Source organism: Quercus robur, chromosome 4, assembly GCF_932294415.1.
Source record: "Quercus robur chromosome 4, dhQueRobu3.1, whole genome shotgun sequence".
Classification (NCBI taxonomy): Eukaryota; Viridiplantae; Streptophyta; class Magnoliopsida; order Fagales; family Fagaceae; genus Quercus; species Quercus robur.
Window position 1 is genome coordinate 83,391,334 of NC_065537.1, and position 20,128 is coordinate 83,411,461.

General features: G+C 35.2%; 1 protein-coding gene across 1 annotated transcript in view; it reads right to left on the reverse strand.

Annotated features, from left to right (window-relative positions):
- Positions 1–3,370: 3,370 nt before the first annotated feature.
- LOC126722785 (receptor-like protein 56) overlaps positions 3,371–20,128 on the reverse strand; it is a 37,354-nt gene continuing 20,596 nt past the window's right edge. Inside the window, exon 7 of the mRNA XM_050425932.1 lies at positions 3,371–3,579. Within this exon, the coding sequence (XP_050281889.1) occupies positions 3,377–3,579 (203 nt within the window). The 3' untranslated portion in view covers positions 3,371–3,376. The remainder of the gene's footprint in view (positions 3,580–20,128) is intronic.

A 20,128-nucleotide genomic window follows, 5' to 3' on the forward strand; every position in this document is an offset into this window, starting at 1 on the left:
GTGATATACAATCTTGAAGACGCAATTTATTGCCTAGTTAGCACTAAGATGAGGGAATGGAAATTCATGCAGCCTAAGCCAAAAACCATTGGATAGGTATTCTTTAGACGGAAGAGAGTATAGTCTTCACCTTTAGTGAAAATTTTGCTGATTTGACAGTAATTCTAACTTGTGCTGCTTCTATTGTGTTTGATTGGGAGAATGAAGGAGGAAGGAAGAGAGGTTTGATTAATATCCAAGAGTAAAAGTTAACATGAAGTTGCATTAAATTAAAGTATTCCCTACCAATTCAATCTTTTTTTTTATATATAAAAAAAAAGTATTCCCTACCAAATGCAAATAGCTTCGGTCTACCGCATGGATGGATTATCCTCAAATGTGAATGAAAAACATTCTTAAATAAACCAAATGGACCAAAGTAGACAGAAACGGACCAAAGGGACCGAAGTGGATCGAGTTAGATTGAGATGAACCAAATGGACAGAAGTGCACCGAATGGACCAAAGTGGACCGCACGGATCATAGGGATTGAAGTCGACCGATTTAGATCAAAATGGACCAAATGGACAGAAGTGGATGGAATGGACTAAAGCGGACTGAAACGGACCAAAGAGGCTGAAGTGGACAGATTTAGATCGAAATGGACCAAATAAACAGAAGTGGACTAAACGGACTGAAGTGGACTGGAAGACCTAGTTGGACCATAGTGGACTGTATAGACTGAAATGGACCGCAGAGACTGAATTGGTCAGAAGTGGAACAAATGGGCCTACTTGGACTGAACTGGACCAAAATGGACCGAAATTTTGTTTTTATTGATTTGGAGTACCACGTCAATTGTAGTTCGTGATTAGCTAAAAATTCCCATAGAATGGAGGATTTTCTTCATCAAAACCATGATTTCTAAATTTATACAAAACAAAGAATTAGAAAGTGTGATGTTCTCAATTTTTTACAAAAGAAAAGGAAATATGCTCACCTCATTTTACATATTAAACATTGAAATTCTTTCTTTCATATGATAACCCAAAATTGTCTCAAAATTTAATTTAAAAAAAAAGAAAAAAAAGCTAGGAAAACTAGAAGATGGACACATCGAATTCAATTACCAGTTTAGAGTTTTACTGCTGGCAGATATTTTCCCAGAATTTTGGTTGTTTTGGTGCCGATCCAGATTTCCATGCAACAGGGCCCAATTATGGTGCAGATTACTTGTCCTCAGTGTCATGGAGAACGGGAAATTGTGCTGGTATGTTGCATTTATCTGAATTTACTCGGAATCATTAACGTAAATCTGAAAGTAATCAGTTGAATTGCACTAAAAAAAAAAAAAAAAAAAAAAAAAAAGATCATCAATTTAATTGTTTCTCCCTTTTTCTGTGGATGCTTCATAATGTATCTTTGGAAAATACTGAAGAAATATATGTCTAGTGCAAACAACTATTGAAGCAAGAATCCAATTGTAAACAACAGTAACAGATAAACTGAGAAGAAGAAAAGGATGAGAGAGAGAGAGAGAGAGCAAAGATTGTAAAACTGAGTAATTCTTGCTTAATTAGTTTCAGTGGTATACAAACGTATTTATAGTACAAAGCCCAAGCTTAACTATATAACAACCAATCCACATTATACGGATCTAGTCCATGATTCAAGGAGCTAAGCTCAACAGATTTTCGCGCCAAGTCTAACAGTTTCTGAGTTCACAAAGAACGGCACCGTTTTAAGACTCAATTACTAACATATATGACATAAGCAATACGGTGCGTTCTGATAAATACATTCTAGTAAGAACCGGTGCGTTTTGCTTCTTAATTCAAATCCTAACGGTAACTCCCAAATTCTATCTTCAACCTCAGGCGCTGCAACCCCTAAAACCAGCATTATCCTCAACATCTCCCCTCAATATGTTTAGTGCGAGAATGGAAAACAGGATTAGCGGAGAGATGTGCAACTCCTTGGGGGAAGAAAGATGTGCAACTCCTTGAACCTTCATATCTTGAGAATAAAAACTTTTTTTTTTTAATTTTTAAATTTATTTTTTATATCGAAATTGCGTGTGTTTTCCCTCTGAATTCATTGTTTTTATGCAGGGATCAAGACAAAGAACTCTTACTCATTTGGTGATCAATATGTGCAATTCAATGTCAATATTCCATCGTAGGTTTCCTTGTTCTTAACCATTGTTGTTGCAGGATTTTTCACCCTCCATAATGTATTTTTATGGTTCAGTTCAATCCAGTGTGTGGACTATATATGGGAAAAAAGGTGTCATATTACTGTAATCTATAGCCTCATATGGGAATGTTTTTGCAGCCTCTCATTTTCATAGTAGATTAAAATGCTTGATTTGTGCAGGAATTTGACCCCAGGGCAACGTGAATTGATTGAAGAGTTTGCCAAAGAAGAGTAAGGGGAATATGATAAGCGTGCTACTGCTGGAGCATCAGGGTAAAATTTAGACCAATTGGTGTCATTTGTTTGCTAATTCTTAGCAAAAAAGGATAAAGGCAACTGAGGAAAAAGCATCAATTGTTGAAAGACCCACCCACTCTATAAGTTTTGTAGGAGTGACTGGGTCATTTTTGCCCTTTTCTTTTGGGAGGGGCCGAGAGAAGGTTGTTAGGGGGTGTGTAATTTTTTTCTTACAAATCACAATGGTAGTTTTATTTGAGGTGACAACATTTGATCACTTGCATCTAGAGTATCTAAGTTATTGTACATATTATTTATTGTTCTTTAATATTTTTCACTATTGAGAATGTCAAGTCAGTTTATTTGTCATTTTTGTATTATGTTATGAATAATGTCACGTACATGGATATTTAGATGTTGGAATAAATCTTTTGAATATATAGATGCTTCAATATTTATTGAAGCATTTAGAAAGTTAAACATTATTCAATTGGTTTTCTTTGGAGCTGTCAGATCAGACAAGTGCTTGTGCATAGGATTGGATGTCCCCATATTCTGGTTTTGAACATTGTGAATTCATGAGCATGTTTTATGTGATTTGGCAAAGTTCATGGTGAGTAGAAAAGAGTTGGACAATATTTCGAAATAATTTGCAAGATTTAAGATTTTCTTGCCGTTAACAGGGCACTTCATGGCTAGACTCCTATAGCCCCTTGGGAGTAGCTGTATATCTGTGTCTTTGCATAACTCACATATTCAATTAAAGCAACAATACGATCTTAGTCCTTTAAAATTACATAGCAAATACAGATTTTGCACAACGAAGGATTAGAATTCAATCTTTAGATTCAAAATCCAACAAGAAGAGACACATACATGTAATCATTAAAATGCAAGGCTATGCAAGTCTGAAATTAAACAAGTTATGGTAATAAACCACAAAAAAAATAGCAGGAATACAAGGCTATGCAAGGCTGAAATTGAACAACTTATGGTAATGAACCACAAAAAAGCAGTAGCAAGTGTCAATGCACACTTCAATGAGGTTAAACCACGCCCTATGCCAGTATGGATTTATGTAGAGAACTACAACAATTCCCAGCAGGACAGTTATGTAAGCCACCACAAAGCTTATGTAGAAGACACTCATGTCCATGAAACTACCACCTTCCCCCTTAATATCCATTGATATTGTAGACGGTGTTCTCACTTTGGTGCAACTATTATGTAATGGAGGTCCACACAGGAGAGGGTTCCCTTCATAGCTGCTTTTATCAAAAGTAATGAATTGATTTTTTCTATCGGGTGTTGTTCCTGATAAGTTGTTGTGTGCCACAATGAAGATCGCTAGAGAGGTCATTTCAGTCAATTGAGGTGGAATTTTGCCATTCAAATTATTGTAGGAAAGATCCAGACTTTCCATTTGATTTAGATTTGAGAATGTTACTGGGATTGGTCCAGATAGATTGTTTTGTGACAAGTTCAATGCACGAATGTTGCTGCTCATCTTACCAAGTTCCAGTGGGATTTTACCTGCTAGGTTGTTGCATGAGAGGTCAATTCCAAACATGTACTCGAGGATGTCACCCTTGTAGGAGTAAGTTCTAGTTTTTGTTGTGAACTCTACTTCTTCTTCAACATTCTCAAATCCTTCAAACTTATATATATCATCAGGGAGACATTCGAAAATATATGACTTTGTGTTCAAATATAATGACAAACTCCTTGAAAAAATTATCCCTATAGAATAACCTCTTAAAGAAGTTTCAGGGGCAGATGCATTAAAAGTAATGTTACTCAAGCAATGAGGAATTAGACCTGAAAATTTATTGTAGGAAAGATCCAAAATGTTTAAATTCTGCAAAAGGCATACTTGAATTGGAATTTGACCTCCTAAATGATTCGCTTTCAAGAGCAGAATTCTCAATGATGAGAGGCTGCCAATCCAATTGGGAATGTTTCCAGTTAGATGGTTATCTCGAAGATTCAGTGCAAGTAGATTGGAGTTGTTTTGGAAAGAACTTGGAATTGGACCGCCCAAGCAATTTTTATTTAATTGAAAAAAACTGATACTCGAGGAATTGAAGCAAGATGGAATAGAGCCAAAAAGATTGTTGTCAGAAAGGTCAAGAAATCTAAGATCAATGAGTTTGCATAACTCAATTGGAATAGGACCTTCAAAATGATTTTTGGCCATAACAATATTTTCTAAATGTGTCATGTTCCCCATCCATGTTGGAAGCGTGCCTGAGAAGTGATTGTTGTCCAAATGTAAATTTTCTAGCCTGGTCCAATTATAATTGGTAGGAAATATTTGGCCACTGAAGCTATTGTTTGATAATATGAGAGATTCTAAATTGTAGCAACCCATTATGAAATGCATTGGTATGGTTCCTGAGAAATGATTCTCAGACAAGTCTAGTCCCTGTAAGAAAACCAAATTCCCAAAAGAAGAAGAAATATTGCCTTCAAATTCATTTCTTGACATTTTTAAATAATTTAAATTTGGAAAAATTAGACTGAGGTTTGTGGGAATTGGACCATGTAAGTAATTATCAGAAACATCTATGCAGCACATGTTGGGACGAATATCATATGGCACCATAAAAGGCCCCGTGAAAGAGTTATTATTTACAATAAAAATCTCCAATCTTGTATTGTTCTCTAACAACCAGTAAGGGAACTGCCCAACTAACTTCTTGTGAGAAGTCTGGGAAGTGTCCTATTGTGAATGTTAGATGAACAATTTGACAAACTGAAAACCTTTAATTGGAAGGTTGGAATCAAAGTAAGAGAGTCGGGTTCCAAAGCTAATATATTGTTATAACTTAATAGGATCTTAAGATTTGAGAGGTTGAAAAGGAAGGAAAATGTGGTCGAGATCGTGAAGTTGTTATCTGAGAAAGAAAGGTACTCAAGTGATGACAAACTTGATAGTGGAGACTGGACAATGTTCCCATTGAAGTGATTGTTAGAGAGGTCCAATACCCGGAGTGATGTCAAGTTTGCCATATATGAAGGTAGTCTCCCTTCAAAATTATTGTAGCTGAGGTCTATCTCTTGGAGCTTCTTAAGTTCACACCAGCCTGTATAATGTGATAATTAGTTATTAGGTTCTACTATTGTAATTATTCGAAGCAATATCATTGTGAAAAAAAAAAAAAAAAAAACCCTACCTCGATCAGGTAGGGTGCCATTTAGTCCACAATTGCTCACTGCCAATACATTAAGAGAAGTCATAACTCCAATTTTACGAAGAAGACTTTTATCAATCGATGAACGATCCAACTTCAACTGCTCAAGGTTGCTTAGGTTGCTCAACTCTAAAACAAAAGTAGAAAGCTTAGAGGTATGTAAATCAATAAAAAAAATATAGGATACGGTAGAGCATAAGTAGTACTAATTGCTCAAAATTATTAAGATACCACATAGAAGTGTTAAAAGTAGCCAAGAACACTTCCGTAACTAAGATTCTTTGAAAGAAAGTAATTTTATTTTAATACTAAATAAGTATTATAATATTTGACAAATGAACTTCAATTATTTACAAGTCATTAGAAAAATAGATAATGTATTTTTTTTAGATTAATATAATTTAGAATATGAATCTATTGTAATATTGTTGTGAGGCTCTTAGGGCATGGATTTTGTTTGCATTACTCTAGTCATGTGCAACACCATTGGAGAAACATTTTATTTGTGTGTTATTTTTTTTTTTTTAGAGAGTTTCAACCTATGTCGTTTGCTCTTGATGATAGTTCTTTATCATCAGACCAAGAAACCAATCAGTTTTTGCCATAGGCGGGGATTGAAACCCAAATCTCTTATACAACTATAAGAGACTTTACTAGTTGAGCTAACTAGAACCCTATTTGTGGGTTACTAAAGTAGGAATATAGAACGAATTTGAATTGCCTGCTCTGGGCAATAAATGTAGAACGACCTTGAAACTCCTATTTGATTGTTGGTTTAGGCCAAGAAAGGTATCCTAAAAAAACTGATATTAAAATATCTGCTGTGTAGTCTTTGTTTTTAACATTTTGAATACAAAATTTTAACAAGACGAAAATAGATTATGATACTTATGAAAGACAATAAGTTTAGTCTCATTGAATTTCAAGAAATTTGATTATCGATATTTAGAGTAGGATTTTTATAAAGATTTTCTACTATTATGTCAGTGATTCAAAGTAAAATGCAAAACAATGCCACCTTGATGTCAATGGTATAACTTACCTTTAGCAGTAAACGATCCCTCCAAATTGTTATTTGAAAGATCTAATGTCTTCAATGATGGGAAGGCAATTAATGACTCAAGAACTTGTGCACTGAAATCATTCCAACTCAAGTCTAGGAGTTGCAGCTTCGTTGTTTGAATCTATAGGGAAAAATGAAATATCTCAAAAACATCGACATGATAATTTCATTTGGCATACCATACCAAAGAAGTATTTGATTTGAATCAATGAACATATATTTTTACAGCCTATATACCTTTTGTTGTCATGAAGTCATGGATATTATTTTGACTCAAGTATAGCTCCTCCAAGTTGCTAAATGCTTTAAATTCTACAATAAAAAAATTACATAAAAAATCATGAGAAAAAAAAGGAACTTGAGTTGAATAAATACTTTTCATTTAAAATAGCTAAGGAAAAAATGGTGAAATTTAGTTGCATAAATATCAATGATTGATAGGAGGGAAATAAGAAATGTTACATGCTCAATAAGCGTGCATGAAACACTCTACCAATAATATTCCTTTGCAAATTAATGAGATTTTTACCTTTGATATGGATTGATCCATTCAAATTGTTGTTACTCAAATCTAGTTCCTTGAGCGACGCAATAGCACTTAAGGATTGTAGAATGCTGTGATTGAAATGATTACCAACCAAGTGAAGCACCTCCAACTTGCTCAACAAAGAGAATCTTTCAAAACCTGCAATTTAGATTATTCAATTTGCATGTCTGTGACTTTATATTCCCACAAAACATTACAAAATGAATCTTAACATGCAACTACTTTGTGGTGTACATTTATTTTTAAAGAAAAGGTAAAAAAGAAAAAAATCATTTCAAACAATTTACTTTGGTCAAACAAATTAGTTGGAGGATTTTACCCGGAAGGCTTACCTTGGATGGGGATTGATCCATTCAAATTGTTGTACCCCAAATATAGTTCCTTGAGGGAAGCAATTTCACTCAAGGATGAAAGAATGCTGTCATTGAAATTATTATACTCCAAGTGAAGCACCTCCAACTTGCTCAATGTAGATAATCTTTCAAAACCTGTTATTTAGATCCTTCAATTTTCACATCTGCAACTATATATATATTCCCAAAAAACATTATATAGTGATTCCTAAAAGACAACTATTTATTTTCTCGACAATTTAAAAAAAAGGATGTAATAGATAAAATTAAATATCAACAAATTAAATACTTCCTACTTTTCTTAGGATATAAACTCGGTACCTTCATTGGGGACCCATCCACGAATCCAATTTTTGTAACACCCCATAAATTTTGTTACCAATTAAATTATTATACGTAAATTTTAAAGGAGGCCTATAATTAAATGGAATAAATTAGTAAAAATATGATAAATACTAAGGGATATGAAGCCCAAGTGAGGTGGCATAAGTAAATATATGGGTCTTGAAAACCCTAGCCTTTTTCCTCTTAGGTCTCACGTGTTTTTGCTGATGGGATTTCTTTTGCTTCAGTTGACTATTGAATGTTGATTTTCTTCACTGTGGCTGTGAGTGGAGACTTCAAGTACGGTTCTTTGCTGCTCTAAACTTAGGATAGTTTACACTCATGGCTAGCTTTTGTTCCCACTTTTAGCATCTGTTATTGGCGTACCTAATAGAGAAAAAATAGGGGCTGCCGTTATGGATCTAAAGCTAGGATTATTATATTAGAACAAGGGTGCTTTGTGGGTTATATGTAGTAGTTTATATTCTCACTGTATTCACCGTTAATCTGACCTGCATCCACGCCCTTTTCTTTGTCTAAATCCTAGTCCAGCACATCAAGGGAATACTAGGCAATTGGATGGATAAATTAATGTATATATTAGGTTATCACATGTCCATCTTTCTGCCGCATTAAAGTTTCATGCATGGATTATATTAATGGAAAAGGGCTGCCTTAGGTTATTTGATACCTACCTCTACATCTAGTGATACTAATTTATCATCTCTAAGCCACTGAGTATGCAGCAACTTTTTAAGCCCAAAAATCTGATTATGCAGCAATGATTTTAAGTCAAAATCTGATTAGGTAGAGCCAAAAGATATGATTATGCAGCGGTAATTGTAAGTCCAAAAATCTGATCAAAGCTGGAAGTGAATTGGATAGTTAAGTGATTAAATGGTGAATTTTGGATATATCAATATTGTCTAGGATAAAACCGTTAAGTGTGAAAACAGATTTTTTTTTAAGTAAGAAAATTTGTGTATTGATGAACCTATTTTTGGTGTTGCTAAGTTCTAATTCTACTGAATTGTTGTGATTCAAGTGAGGTTGATTTCTTTTATTTTTGCAACTAGGATGTAAGTAGTGTTTACTAATTTTGGGGGTTTTCCCAAAACAATATTGATTATTAAACTATTTTATATGAAAGAAATATGTTGATATTCTATATATAAATGAATATTTTACAAATGTTTGATGTGCACATTGGCTATTCGTTTTATGAAAAACTTGTGGGACAACCGAATTTTATTTAAACTTGTATGTGTGAATATGTCTTTATATTTTGAGAAGTATGAATGGATTATTTTGTGAGCATATTGAATATATTTTGAAAACCTATGACAAGTCGTGATTAGAAGCTTAGTATGGTATTTAGTCCTTAGCAAGGGATAATCATGCTGCAGCTAGTCCTTAGCAAGGGATAGTCCCAAAAGGGGACAGTGCACATTTGATAACTCCTTAGCAAGGGAGCATACTATTGAGGATCCAAAAGGAAGCTCCTTGGCAAGGGAGTGTACCTTTAGGTTCCAAAGGAGCCATCCTTAAGAAATGGGATGAAAGGAGGTTCCAATCCCAAAAAGGGGACAGCACAACCCTGTCAACGGGGCGTAAACGTTGACCACGAGAAAAGTCTAGGAAATTGTTTATGTGATGGTATCAATAAATATATATATATATATAAATATATATATATATATATATATATATATATATATTATGATGGCTCACAATATAAAGATATTATTTTCTTTTACATGAAATACTTGATGACAAAATATTGATGAGTTACAAGTTGTGAATTTGTTGAAAGAATAATTTATTTGAAAGGTTTGTACCCACACCCCAATATTAGTGAATTCCACTTATTGAGTTATCTCACCCCCCTTTATTTTCCCATTTTAGATACATTAGAGGGATTACTGGAGTAGAGATTCTTGGGAGACATAAGTTATGATCTATTTTTGTAGAACTGAGGATTTTATTATTATTTTATGGTATTAAACATTGTATTAGAGAATTATTTTGAGGATGTTTTGTATTTGGTGAATTAGAGCTCTGACTCTTGTGATGAGATTCAAGGTTGCTAGTTTTTTTTTTTAATTTAATATTTTTTTATGGATTATTCAGATTAAATAGACTTTTAATGCTTATGATTTTGGGTCGTTACAATTGTGGTATCAGAGCTTAGAATATGATTCTGTAGACACTTGAAAACTAGGTTATGATTTTATAGACACTTGAAACTAGGTTATGATCTTGATTTTTGTCAGAGCATTTGGAATTTAGGTTAAGTTTGATGAGATATTTTAAATAATTTTGGCAATGTTACTTCTTATGTGTAGTAATAATAATTGTTGCACCGTCTATATTTCTTGATTTCTTTGTTAACTAGGTATCATGCCACCCAAAAAGAAGAGAGTAGCTAATTCCAATAGCGAGGAACCTATTGTTAATTTGCGAAGGCCAACCAAAGCAAGGGTTGATACTGAGGCTGAAGTTACTCAAGACATGAGAAATAATGAATGTCTTAGGGTGACACACACTGTTCCTTTGGATGAAGCTACTGCCCGACTGTTGGACAGGTTGGCCCATGTTGCTAGTAGAGGCGCAGGTAGAGTAGAGGCAAGGACTGGTTGCTCTTTTGAGACTTTTATGAAGCAGAATCCCCCTTCCTTTGAGGGGAAGCCAGATCCTACAGGAGCTGAGAATTGGTTCTTGCAAATGGAGAAATTGTTAGAAGCTTTAGATTGCACTGACTCTCAGAAGGTGCGGTTTGCAACCTTCAAGTTGATTGGAGAAGTTGAGCATTGGTGGAGATCTACTAAAGCCATTTTGGAGGGAATGGACATTGAGAGAAATCCCATCACTTGGGAGAAATTTAAAGGGGTTTTCTATGATAACTACTTCCCTGAGGTGGTTCGGGAACGAAAAGAGAGGGAATTTGCTGATTTGGTGCAAGGAAGTATGATTGTTGAGCAGTATGCAGCTAAATTCATCGAGTTATCTCGCTTTGGACCCCACTTAATCCTTACTGAGGCGAAGAAAGCAAGCAGATTTCAAAAGGGGTTGAATGAGAGACTTTGACACCATCTGATTGCATCAGGGGTTGATAATTATGCAGATTTCAGAAGGTACGGTTTGCAACCTTCAAGTTGATTGGAGAAGTTGAGCATTGGTGGAGATCTACTAAAGCCATTTTGGAGGGAATGGACATTGAGAGAAATCCCATCACTTGGGAGAAATTTAAAGGGGTTTTCTATGATAACTACTTCCCTGAGGTGGTTCAGGAACGAAAAGAGAGGGAATTTGCTGATTTGGTGCAAGGAAGTATGATTGTTGAGCAGTATGCAGCTAAATTCATCGAGTTATCTCGCTTTGGACCCCACTTAATCCTTACTGAGGTGAAGAAAGCAAGCAGATTTCAAAAGGGGTTGAATGAGAGACTTTGACACCATCTGATTGCATCAGGGGTTGATAATTATGCAGAGTCAGTTAAGAGAGCTATGAGACTGGAGGAAGATTTCAAGATCAATGTTAGGAAGGAGAACCCACCTAGAAACACTAGACCAACAGGCTTTCGACAAGGTGGTGCTCAAGGTCATTGGAGCCAGAAAGGATCTTTTGGGAGGTCTGGTAATAATTCATCATCAAATAAGCCAGTAGATAAGAATCCACCCCAGAATGCTCAAGGTAGAAGTTTGAATGCTTGCCCTACATGTGGAAGGTTTCATGGAGATAAGCCATGTTTCTTTGAAGGAAAGGCTTGTTATAATTGTGGGAAGACAGGACACTTAGCTAGAAGCTGTACTTCTCCTCAACAAAACTCAATGGCACAACCTGGGAAGAATGATCAGAGGAGGAAAGCACAAGGGAGAGTGTTTGCACTCACACCACAAGACGTTCAAGCTTCAGATACTGTGGTTATAGGTATCCTCCCTTTATTCTCAAACTTTGCTAAAACTCTATTTGATTCTGGATCTACACACTCTTTCATCTCCTCTCGATATGCTAAGTTATGTGATAAGAAACCTGGACTTATGGATTATGACTTGTCTGTGGCCACACCTATGGGTGATTCTTTGGTGTGTAATTTTATGCTTAAGTCTTGTGTCTTCCAAATTGAGGATAGGGAAATGTTAGCAGATTTGATTTTGATGGACATGTATGACTATGATGTAATTTTGAGAATGGACTGGCTGGCGGCTTATCATGCTTGTGTAGATTGTTTTAGAAAAGAAGTGGTGTTTCGGCCTCTAGGAGAACTTGAATTTCGGTTTAAGGGCTCTAGGATGCATGCTTTACCTAGGGTGATATCAGCCCTTCGAGCTAAGCGTCTTTTACGGACAGGATGCCAAGGGTACCTAGCTCATGTAGTGGACACTAGGAAAGATGTATTGAAGTTGGATGATATCCTTGTTGTAAGGGAGTTTCCTGATGTCTTTCCTGAAGACCTGCCAGGGATACCTATAGATAGGGAGATTGAATTCTCTATTGATTTGCTCCCTGGAACTTCTCCTATTTCGAAAGCACCATATCGGATGGCACCAACTGAACTTAAGGAGCTCAAGGAACAGTTACAAGAACTTTTTGATAAGGGGTTCATCAGACCAAGTGCATCTCCTTAGGGTGCACCAGTTTTATTTGTGAAGAAGAAGGATGGGACTATGAGGTTGTGTATTGACTACCGTGAGTTGAACCAGGTTACTGTGAGAAACAAATACCCTCTCCCTCGTATTGATGACCTATTTGATCAATTGCAAGGGGCACAAGTCTTCTCTAAGATTGACCTTCGTTCTGGGTATCACCAGTTGAAAATCAAGGGTGAAGACATACCCAAGACAGCTTTCAGGACTAGGTATGGGCACTATGAATTCTTGGTAATGCCTTTTGGATTGACCAATGCTCCTGCTGCATTTATGGACTTGATGAATAGGGTGTTTCATGAGTACTTAGACCGCTTTGTTATTGTCTTTATTGATGACATCCTAATCTTCTCTAAAAGCATGGAAGAACATGAAGAGCACTTGAGAATTGTTTTTCAGATTTTGAGGGAGAAGAAGCTATATGCCAAGTTTAAGAAGTGTGAATTTTGGCTTGACCAAGTGGTGTTCCTAGGGCATGTGATATCTAAGGCAGGGATTTCTGTAGACCCTAGTAAGGTTGAAGCTGTGGTTGATTGGGCAAGACCGACGAATGTGAGTGAGATTAGAAGCTTTTTGGGCCTTGCTGGCTATTATAGGAGGTTTGTGGAGGGATTTTCCCGTATTGCAGCCCCTTTGACTCACCTAACTCATAAGAATGCCAAGTTTGTGTGGACAAAAGAATGTGAGAAGAGTTTTCAAGAACTTAAGCAAAGGTTGGTCATTGCACCCGTACTAACCATCCCTAGCAACATGGGAGGCTTTGTCATTTATAGTGATGCTTCAAGAAAAGAGCTTGGTTGTGTGTTGATGCAACATGGTAAAGTCATAGCTTATGCATCCCGCCAATTAAAAAGTTATGAACAAAATTATCCCACTCATGATTTGGAGTTGGCTGTAGTGGTGTTTGCATTGAAGATTTGGAGACATTATTTGTATGGTGAAAGGTGTGAGATTTATACAAATCATAAGAGCTTGAAGTACTTCTTTACTCAGAAAGAATTGAATATGAGACAACGAAGGTGGCTTGAGTTGATTAAAGATTATGATTGCTCAATCAATTACCATCCAGGCAAGGCTAATGTGGTAGTTGATGCACTTAGTCGGAAGTCTTCTGGTTTCTCAGCTGCCTTGTTAACTACTCAAAAGGAGATTATTAAGGACTTGGAGAGGATGGGAATTGAAATTGTCATGGGTAATTCCCAAGTCTTTATGGCTAGTTTGACAATACAACCCACTTTGATTGAGAAGATTAAGAGTTCACAGGTTGACGATGCACAAATTGTAAAGATCATAGAAGAAGTACAAGAAGGGAAGAGACCAGAATTTAATGTGTCTAATGATGGTGTCTTGAGGTTTGGAAAAAGACTTTGTGTGCCAAATGATTTTGCATTAAAGAAGGAGATTATGGAAGAAGCCCATCGTACCCCATACTCAGTGCATCCTGGTAGCACTAAAATGTATCGTGACATTCGAGAAACTTATTGGTGGAATAACATGAAGAGAGAGATAGCTCAGTTTGTGGAACAATGCTTGACTTGTCAACAAATTAAGGCAATACACCAGAAACGTTTAGGATTGCTGCAACCACTTCCCATTCCTGAGTGGAATTGGGAGCGTATATGTATGGATTTTGTGACTGGTTTGCCAAGATCTCCTAAGGTACATGAGACCATTTGGGTAATTGTGGATAGGATGACAAAAACAGCACATTTTGTTCCTGGTAAGATGACTTACTCACTTGATCAGCTAGCACAGATATATATTGATGAGATTGTGAGTCTTCATGGAGTTCCAGCATCAATTGTGTCTGATCGAGACCCAAGATTCACCTCAAAGTTTTGGGAAAGCCTACATAAAGCTTTGGGTACTAATCTTAGCTTTAGTACAGCCTTCCACCCACAAACTGATGGATTATCAGAAAGGACTATTCGTACTCTGGAGGACATGTTAAGGGCTTGTGTATTGGATTTCAAAGGGAGTTGGGAAAAATACTTATCTTTAATGGAATTTGCCTATAATAATAGCTACTACTCTAGTATTGAGATGGCTTCCTATGAGGCTTTGTATGGTAGAAAATGCAGGTCTCCATTGTGTTGGGAAGAGGTTGGTGAGAGAAAATTGTTGGGACCATAAATCATTCAGATGACATCTGAGAAGATTGATTTGATTCGTAAAAGATTACAAACAGCACAAAGTTGACAAAAGAGTTATTATGACAACTCAAGAAAGAAAGTAGAATTTGAAGTTGGAGATATGGTATTTTTGAAAGTCTCTCTAATGAAGGGTGTGATGAGATTTGGGAAAAAGGGGAAGTTGAGTCCCAGATTTGTTGGTCCATTTGAGATCCTGAAATGTATCGGTAAAGTTGCCTACGAGTTGGCCTTACCGCCTACACTTGCAGGAGTGCATAATGTGTTTCATGTTTCCATACTGAGAAAGTACATGTCGGATCCTTCACATGTCTTGAACTATGAGCCACTCAAGATCAAAGATAACTTGACATATGAGGAAGTTCCAATCCAAATTCTTGACCGCAAGGATCATGTGCTATGCACCAAGACCATAACATTGGTTAAGGTTCTTTGGAAGAATCACACAGTGGAGGAGGCATCTTGGGAGTGAGAAGATGAGATGAAATCAAAGTATCCAGAGTTCTTCGTTAACGAAGGTATGTTCGATTTCGAGGACGAAATTTTTTTTAAGGGGGGAAGGATGTAACACCCCATAAATTTTGTTACCAATTAAATTATTATACGTAAATTTTAAAGGAGGCCTATAATTAAATGGAATAAATTAGTATTGGGCCCAAGGTATTAAAAATATGATAAATACTAAGGGATATGAAGCCCAAGTGAGGTGGCATAAGTAAATATATGGGCCTTGAAAACCCTAGCCTTTTTCCTCTTAGGTCTCACGTGTTTTTGCTGATGGGATTTCTTATGCTTCAGCTGACTATTGAATGTTGATTTTCTTCACTGTGGCTGTGAGTGGAGACTTCAGGTACGGTTCTTTGCTACTCTAAACTTAGGATAGTTTACACTCATTGCTAGCTTTTGTTCCCACTTTTAGCATCTGTTATTGGCGTACCTAATAGAGAAAAAATAGGGGCTGCCGTTATGGATCTAAAGCTAGGATTATTATATTAGAACAAGGGTGCTTTGTGGGTTATATGTAAAAGTTTATATTCTCACTATATTCACTGTTAATCTTACCTGCATCCACGCCCTTTTCTTTGTCTAAATCCTAGTCCAGCGCATCAAGGGAATACTAGGCAATTGGATGGATAAATTAATGTATATATTAGGTTATCACATGTCCATCTTTCTGCCGCATTAAAGTTTCATGCATGGATTATATTAATGGAAAAGGGCTGCCTTAGGTTATTTGATACCTACCTCTGCATCTAGTGATACTAATTTATCATCTCTAAGCCACTGAGTATGCAGCAACTTTTTAAGCCCAAAAATCTGATTGTGCAGCAATGATTTTAAGCCAAAATCTGATTAGATAGAGCCAAAAGATATGATTATGCAGCAGTAATTGTAAGTCCAAAAATCTGATCAAAGCTTGAAGTGAATTGGATAGTTAAGTGATTAAATGGTGAATTTTGGATATATCAATATTGTCTAGGATAAAAACGTTAAGTGTGAAAACAGATTTTTTTCTAAGTAAGAAAATTTGTGTATTGATGAACCTATTTTTGGTGTTGCTAGGTTCTAATTCTATTGAATTGTTGTGATTCAAGGGAGGTTGATTTCTTTTATTTTTGCAACTAGGATGTAAGTGGTGTTTACTAATTTTGGGGGTTTTCCCAAAACAGTGTTGATTATTAAACTATTTTATATGAAAGAAATATGTTGATATTCTATATATAAATGAATATTTTACAAATGTTTGATGTGCACATTGGCTATTTGTTTTATGAAAAACTTGTGGGACAACCTAATTTTATTTAAACTTGTATGTGTGAATATGTCTTTATATTTTGAGAAGTATGAATGGATTATTTTGTGAGCATATTGAATATATTTTGAAAACCTATGGCAAGTCGTGATTAGAAGCTCAGTATGGTATTTAGTCCTTAGTAAGGGACAATCATGCTGCAGCTAGTCCTTAGCAAGGGACGGTCCTAAAAGGGGACAGTGCACATTTGATAGCTCCTTAGCAAGGGAGCATACTATTGAGGATCCAAAAGGAAGCTCCTTGGCAAGGGAGTGTACCTTTAGGTTCCAAAGGAGCCATCCTTAAGAAATGGGATGAAAGGAGGTTCCAGTCTCAAAAAGGGGACACCACAACCCTGTCAACAGGGCGTAAACGTTGACCACGAGAAAAGCCTAGGAAATTGTTTATGTGATGGTATCAATATATATATATTATGATGGCTCACAATATAGAGATATTATTTTCTTTTACATGAAATAGTTGATGACAAAATATTGATGAGTTACAAGTTGAAAGAATTATTTATTTGAAAGATTTGTTCCCACACCCCAATGTTAGTGAATTCCACGTATTGAGTTATCTCACCCCCCTTTATTTTCCCATTACAGATACATTAGAGGGATTACTGGAGTAGAGATTCTTGGGAGACAGAAGTTATGATCTATTTTTGTAGAACTGAGGATTTTATTATTATTTTATGGTATTAAACATTGTATTAGAGAATTATTTTGAGGATGTTTTGTATTTGGTGAATTAGAGCTCTAACTCTTGTGATGAGATTCAAGGTTGCTAGTTTTTTTTTTTTAATTTAATATTTTTTTATGGATTATTCAGATTAAATAGACTTTTAATGCTTATGATTTTGGGTCGTTACAATTTTCACTCAAATTGAGGTACTGGAGCTCTTCAAAGGGAAGAAACAGAGAGGCATTAAAGTACCAACCTCCCCCACTTTCTCCACTCCAATAGGAAATTGTGCTATTAAGAGCAAGTTGGATTACATGGCTAGTAGTGATGTTGCACTTGACACCTTCCCACTCACAGCAATCACTCTCTTTGTCAGTTGAGTCCCAAGGTGTAACATGATAATCACCAGTGTAGTTGACGGTGGAAGCTTTGTATTGCAAGAGTGCAATTCTCTCTTGCTCCCAGTAACCAAAGCACCCATTCATACCTAAATGAACCAAAAGTAACACCACTGGCGACCACCAATAACGTCCTAACTCCATTAATTTTTATTTTCTTGATTTTCTATAACAATAAGACTGACAAAGTTTTTGCTCAACTTTGATTTATAATTCCAAGCACAATAGGTTTTGAGTTGAAATAACACTACCACCATCCTATATATACCTACTACATATACAACTTTCTCAAATATCCTGTCCTTTTTCCAAAAGCAAAAAAGTTGCATCCATTATATAAATGACTTGGACTAAGACTTTGCAGTCCGCAACATGGTGTCTTTCCACCCAGCTACATACAATGACAATCTTTTCTAAATAAAAAAGATGCAACAAGATAATTTATTTTCTTTTGATGGTCAATAAATACTTTGATTGTGGGAAGTAAAAAGAACCAATGGACTTATCGATATAGTTTCACTATATCAAGTTTACTTTTGGTTGATCTCATAATGTTGTTGCGCTTTTTTCTAGGAATTTCCAAATTCTTAGATCTTTGAGAGACAAAAACAAAAGAAAATAGAAGAAAATTAACACACTTATTTATTTATTTTTTTTATCTAATTCATTCACATTTTCCTCTCTATCTTAGTTTTTTTGGCTAATTCATTCAAGAAGCTGGAAAGCTACATCCACTACTAATACAAAGGTAGTCAAGGATGGAACTAGAATTTCAAGTTAGGAAGGCAAAGTATAAGAAAAAAAAAATTATAAAATTCAAAATAAATATCCATTTAGTTTTAGCAAACTAATAACAAAGAAAAAAACACAAAAAACATTGTTTTATGTGTAATACATTACAAGACACAAAATATCATTATTTCTTACTACATTATTATAATAAATTCATTTTAAAATTATAAGAAAAATGGACCCAAATATAAAATTGTGGAGAATATACTTTTTCTCTTTCCACTTGGGCCCCTTGGGACCCCGCCTAGCTTCATCCCTATACAAAGGAGCTTTCTCATATCATATTTGTACTTTTTTTCCAAAGCAAAAAAGTTACATCCATTATTTGAGATGACTAAGATTTCTTTTATTTCTTTTTTCTATGTGAGAAACAAGATGAGTAAGACTAAATGTCCATTTGGGAACAATTTATATAGCTTTTTGTTGAAAATTTTTGTAAAAAGTGTGTTAAAGTATATTTGTACCTTAATTTTTTTTTTGAAAAAGTGAGGTTTTAAAAAGTTGTACATAAAGCTAAAAACTAAAAGTTGATGTCAAACATACTCTAAAACTCTACATCGTGGTGTCGTTCCACCCACCACAATGGCAGCCTTTTCTAAATTGAAAAGTTTCAAGAAGATATTTTCTTTTCTTTTAATGAATAAATACTTTCATTGAGGGAATAAAAAAGAACCAATTGCCTTGTGGATACACTTTTATGAAAGAGATTTGACTTTTGGTTGATTTCATAATGTTTTTGCTTGAGTCCCAAGATGTAAAATTATATTCATCTATAGTTGATCATGGAAGCTTTGAGTTATAAGAGAGCTATTCTCTCTTACTCCCAGCAACCAAAGCACCCATTAATATCTAATGGAACAAAATTAACACCACCTACTACCAAAAAGCAAAAAAGGTCCCAACTCATTTCATTTTTCTTTTCCTAAATTTTTGTGACAAGAATAAGACAAAGTTTTTTCCAAACAAAGTGGTCTTCAGTTGAAATAGGCCACAAGCAAGCATGCTAAATATATACTTATATCAAAAGGTCCACATTATATTATTGCGGTTGGTCTAATATTGCAAAGCATGTTCTTTGTAGTGATTTGTTTTCTTTCGACTGTAATTTTGCAGTTATGTCATAATCAAGAAGAGGCCAAAGTCTTTGGTTTAAATGGTGCTGATCCTAATTTCGTATCTAGTACTATCTTTGAAAATGTTTAGTTATGACTAGTCTATTGGTGCTACCAGCTTCGCATTAATTGAGAATATACCTAAAGTCAAGAAAATTAAGGCCAAAGACTTTTGGTGCAATTGGTAGGATCCGGGTCTGTTTGGTTAGAGGGGTGGAAAAGTGAGAGGATAGAAAAGATTTTAATCTCCCTCCTTTTTGTTTGGTTGAGAGTGGAAAAGTGGAAGGATGGAAAAAGTGAGTTTGTATAAATTTACGCATATACCCTTGTTAAAAAATGATGCCCAATTAAAACCAAAAAAGGAATAAACAACCAAAAAACAATCAATCACCTAAATATATTAAAAAATAAAAATCATGTCTAGAAAAAAAAAAATCACATTTAAAAAAAAAACACAAAAGAAAGCAGAAAAAAAAAAAAAAAAAAAAATATATATATATATATATATATATATATATATATTCTTGTTGAACTTAAGTCATATTTTGGAATGAGGTGCATGTTTTGCATTATTTGGGAAGACCTAGACTCAACAAAAGAACAAAGACTTGGAATCAATTGTGGTTTCCCAACTTGTGTTCCGAGTTTAGTGCCTTGT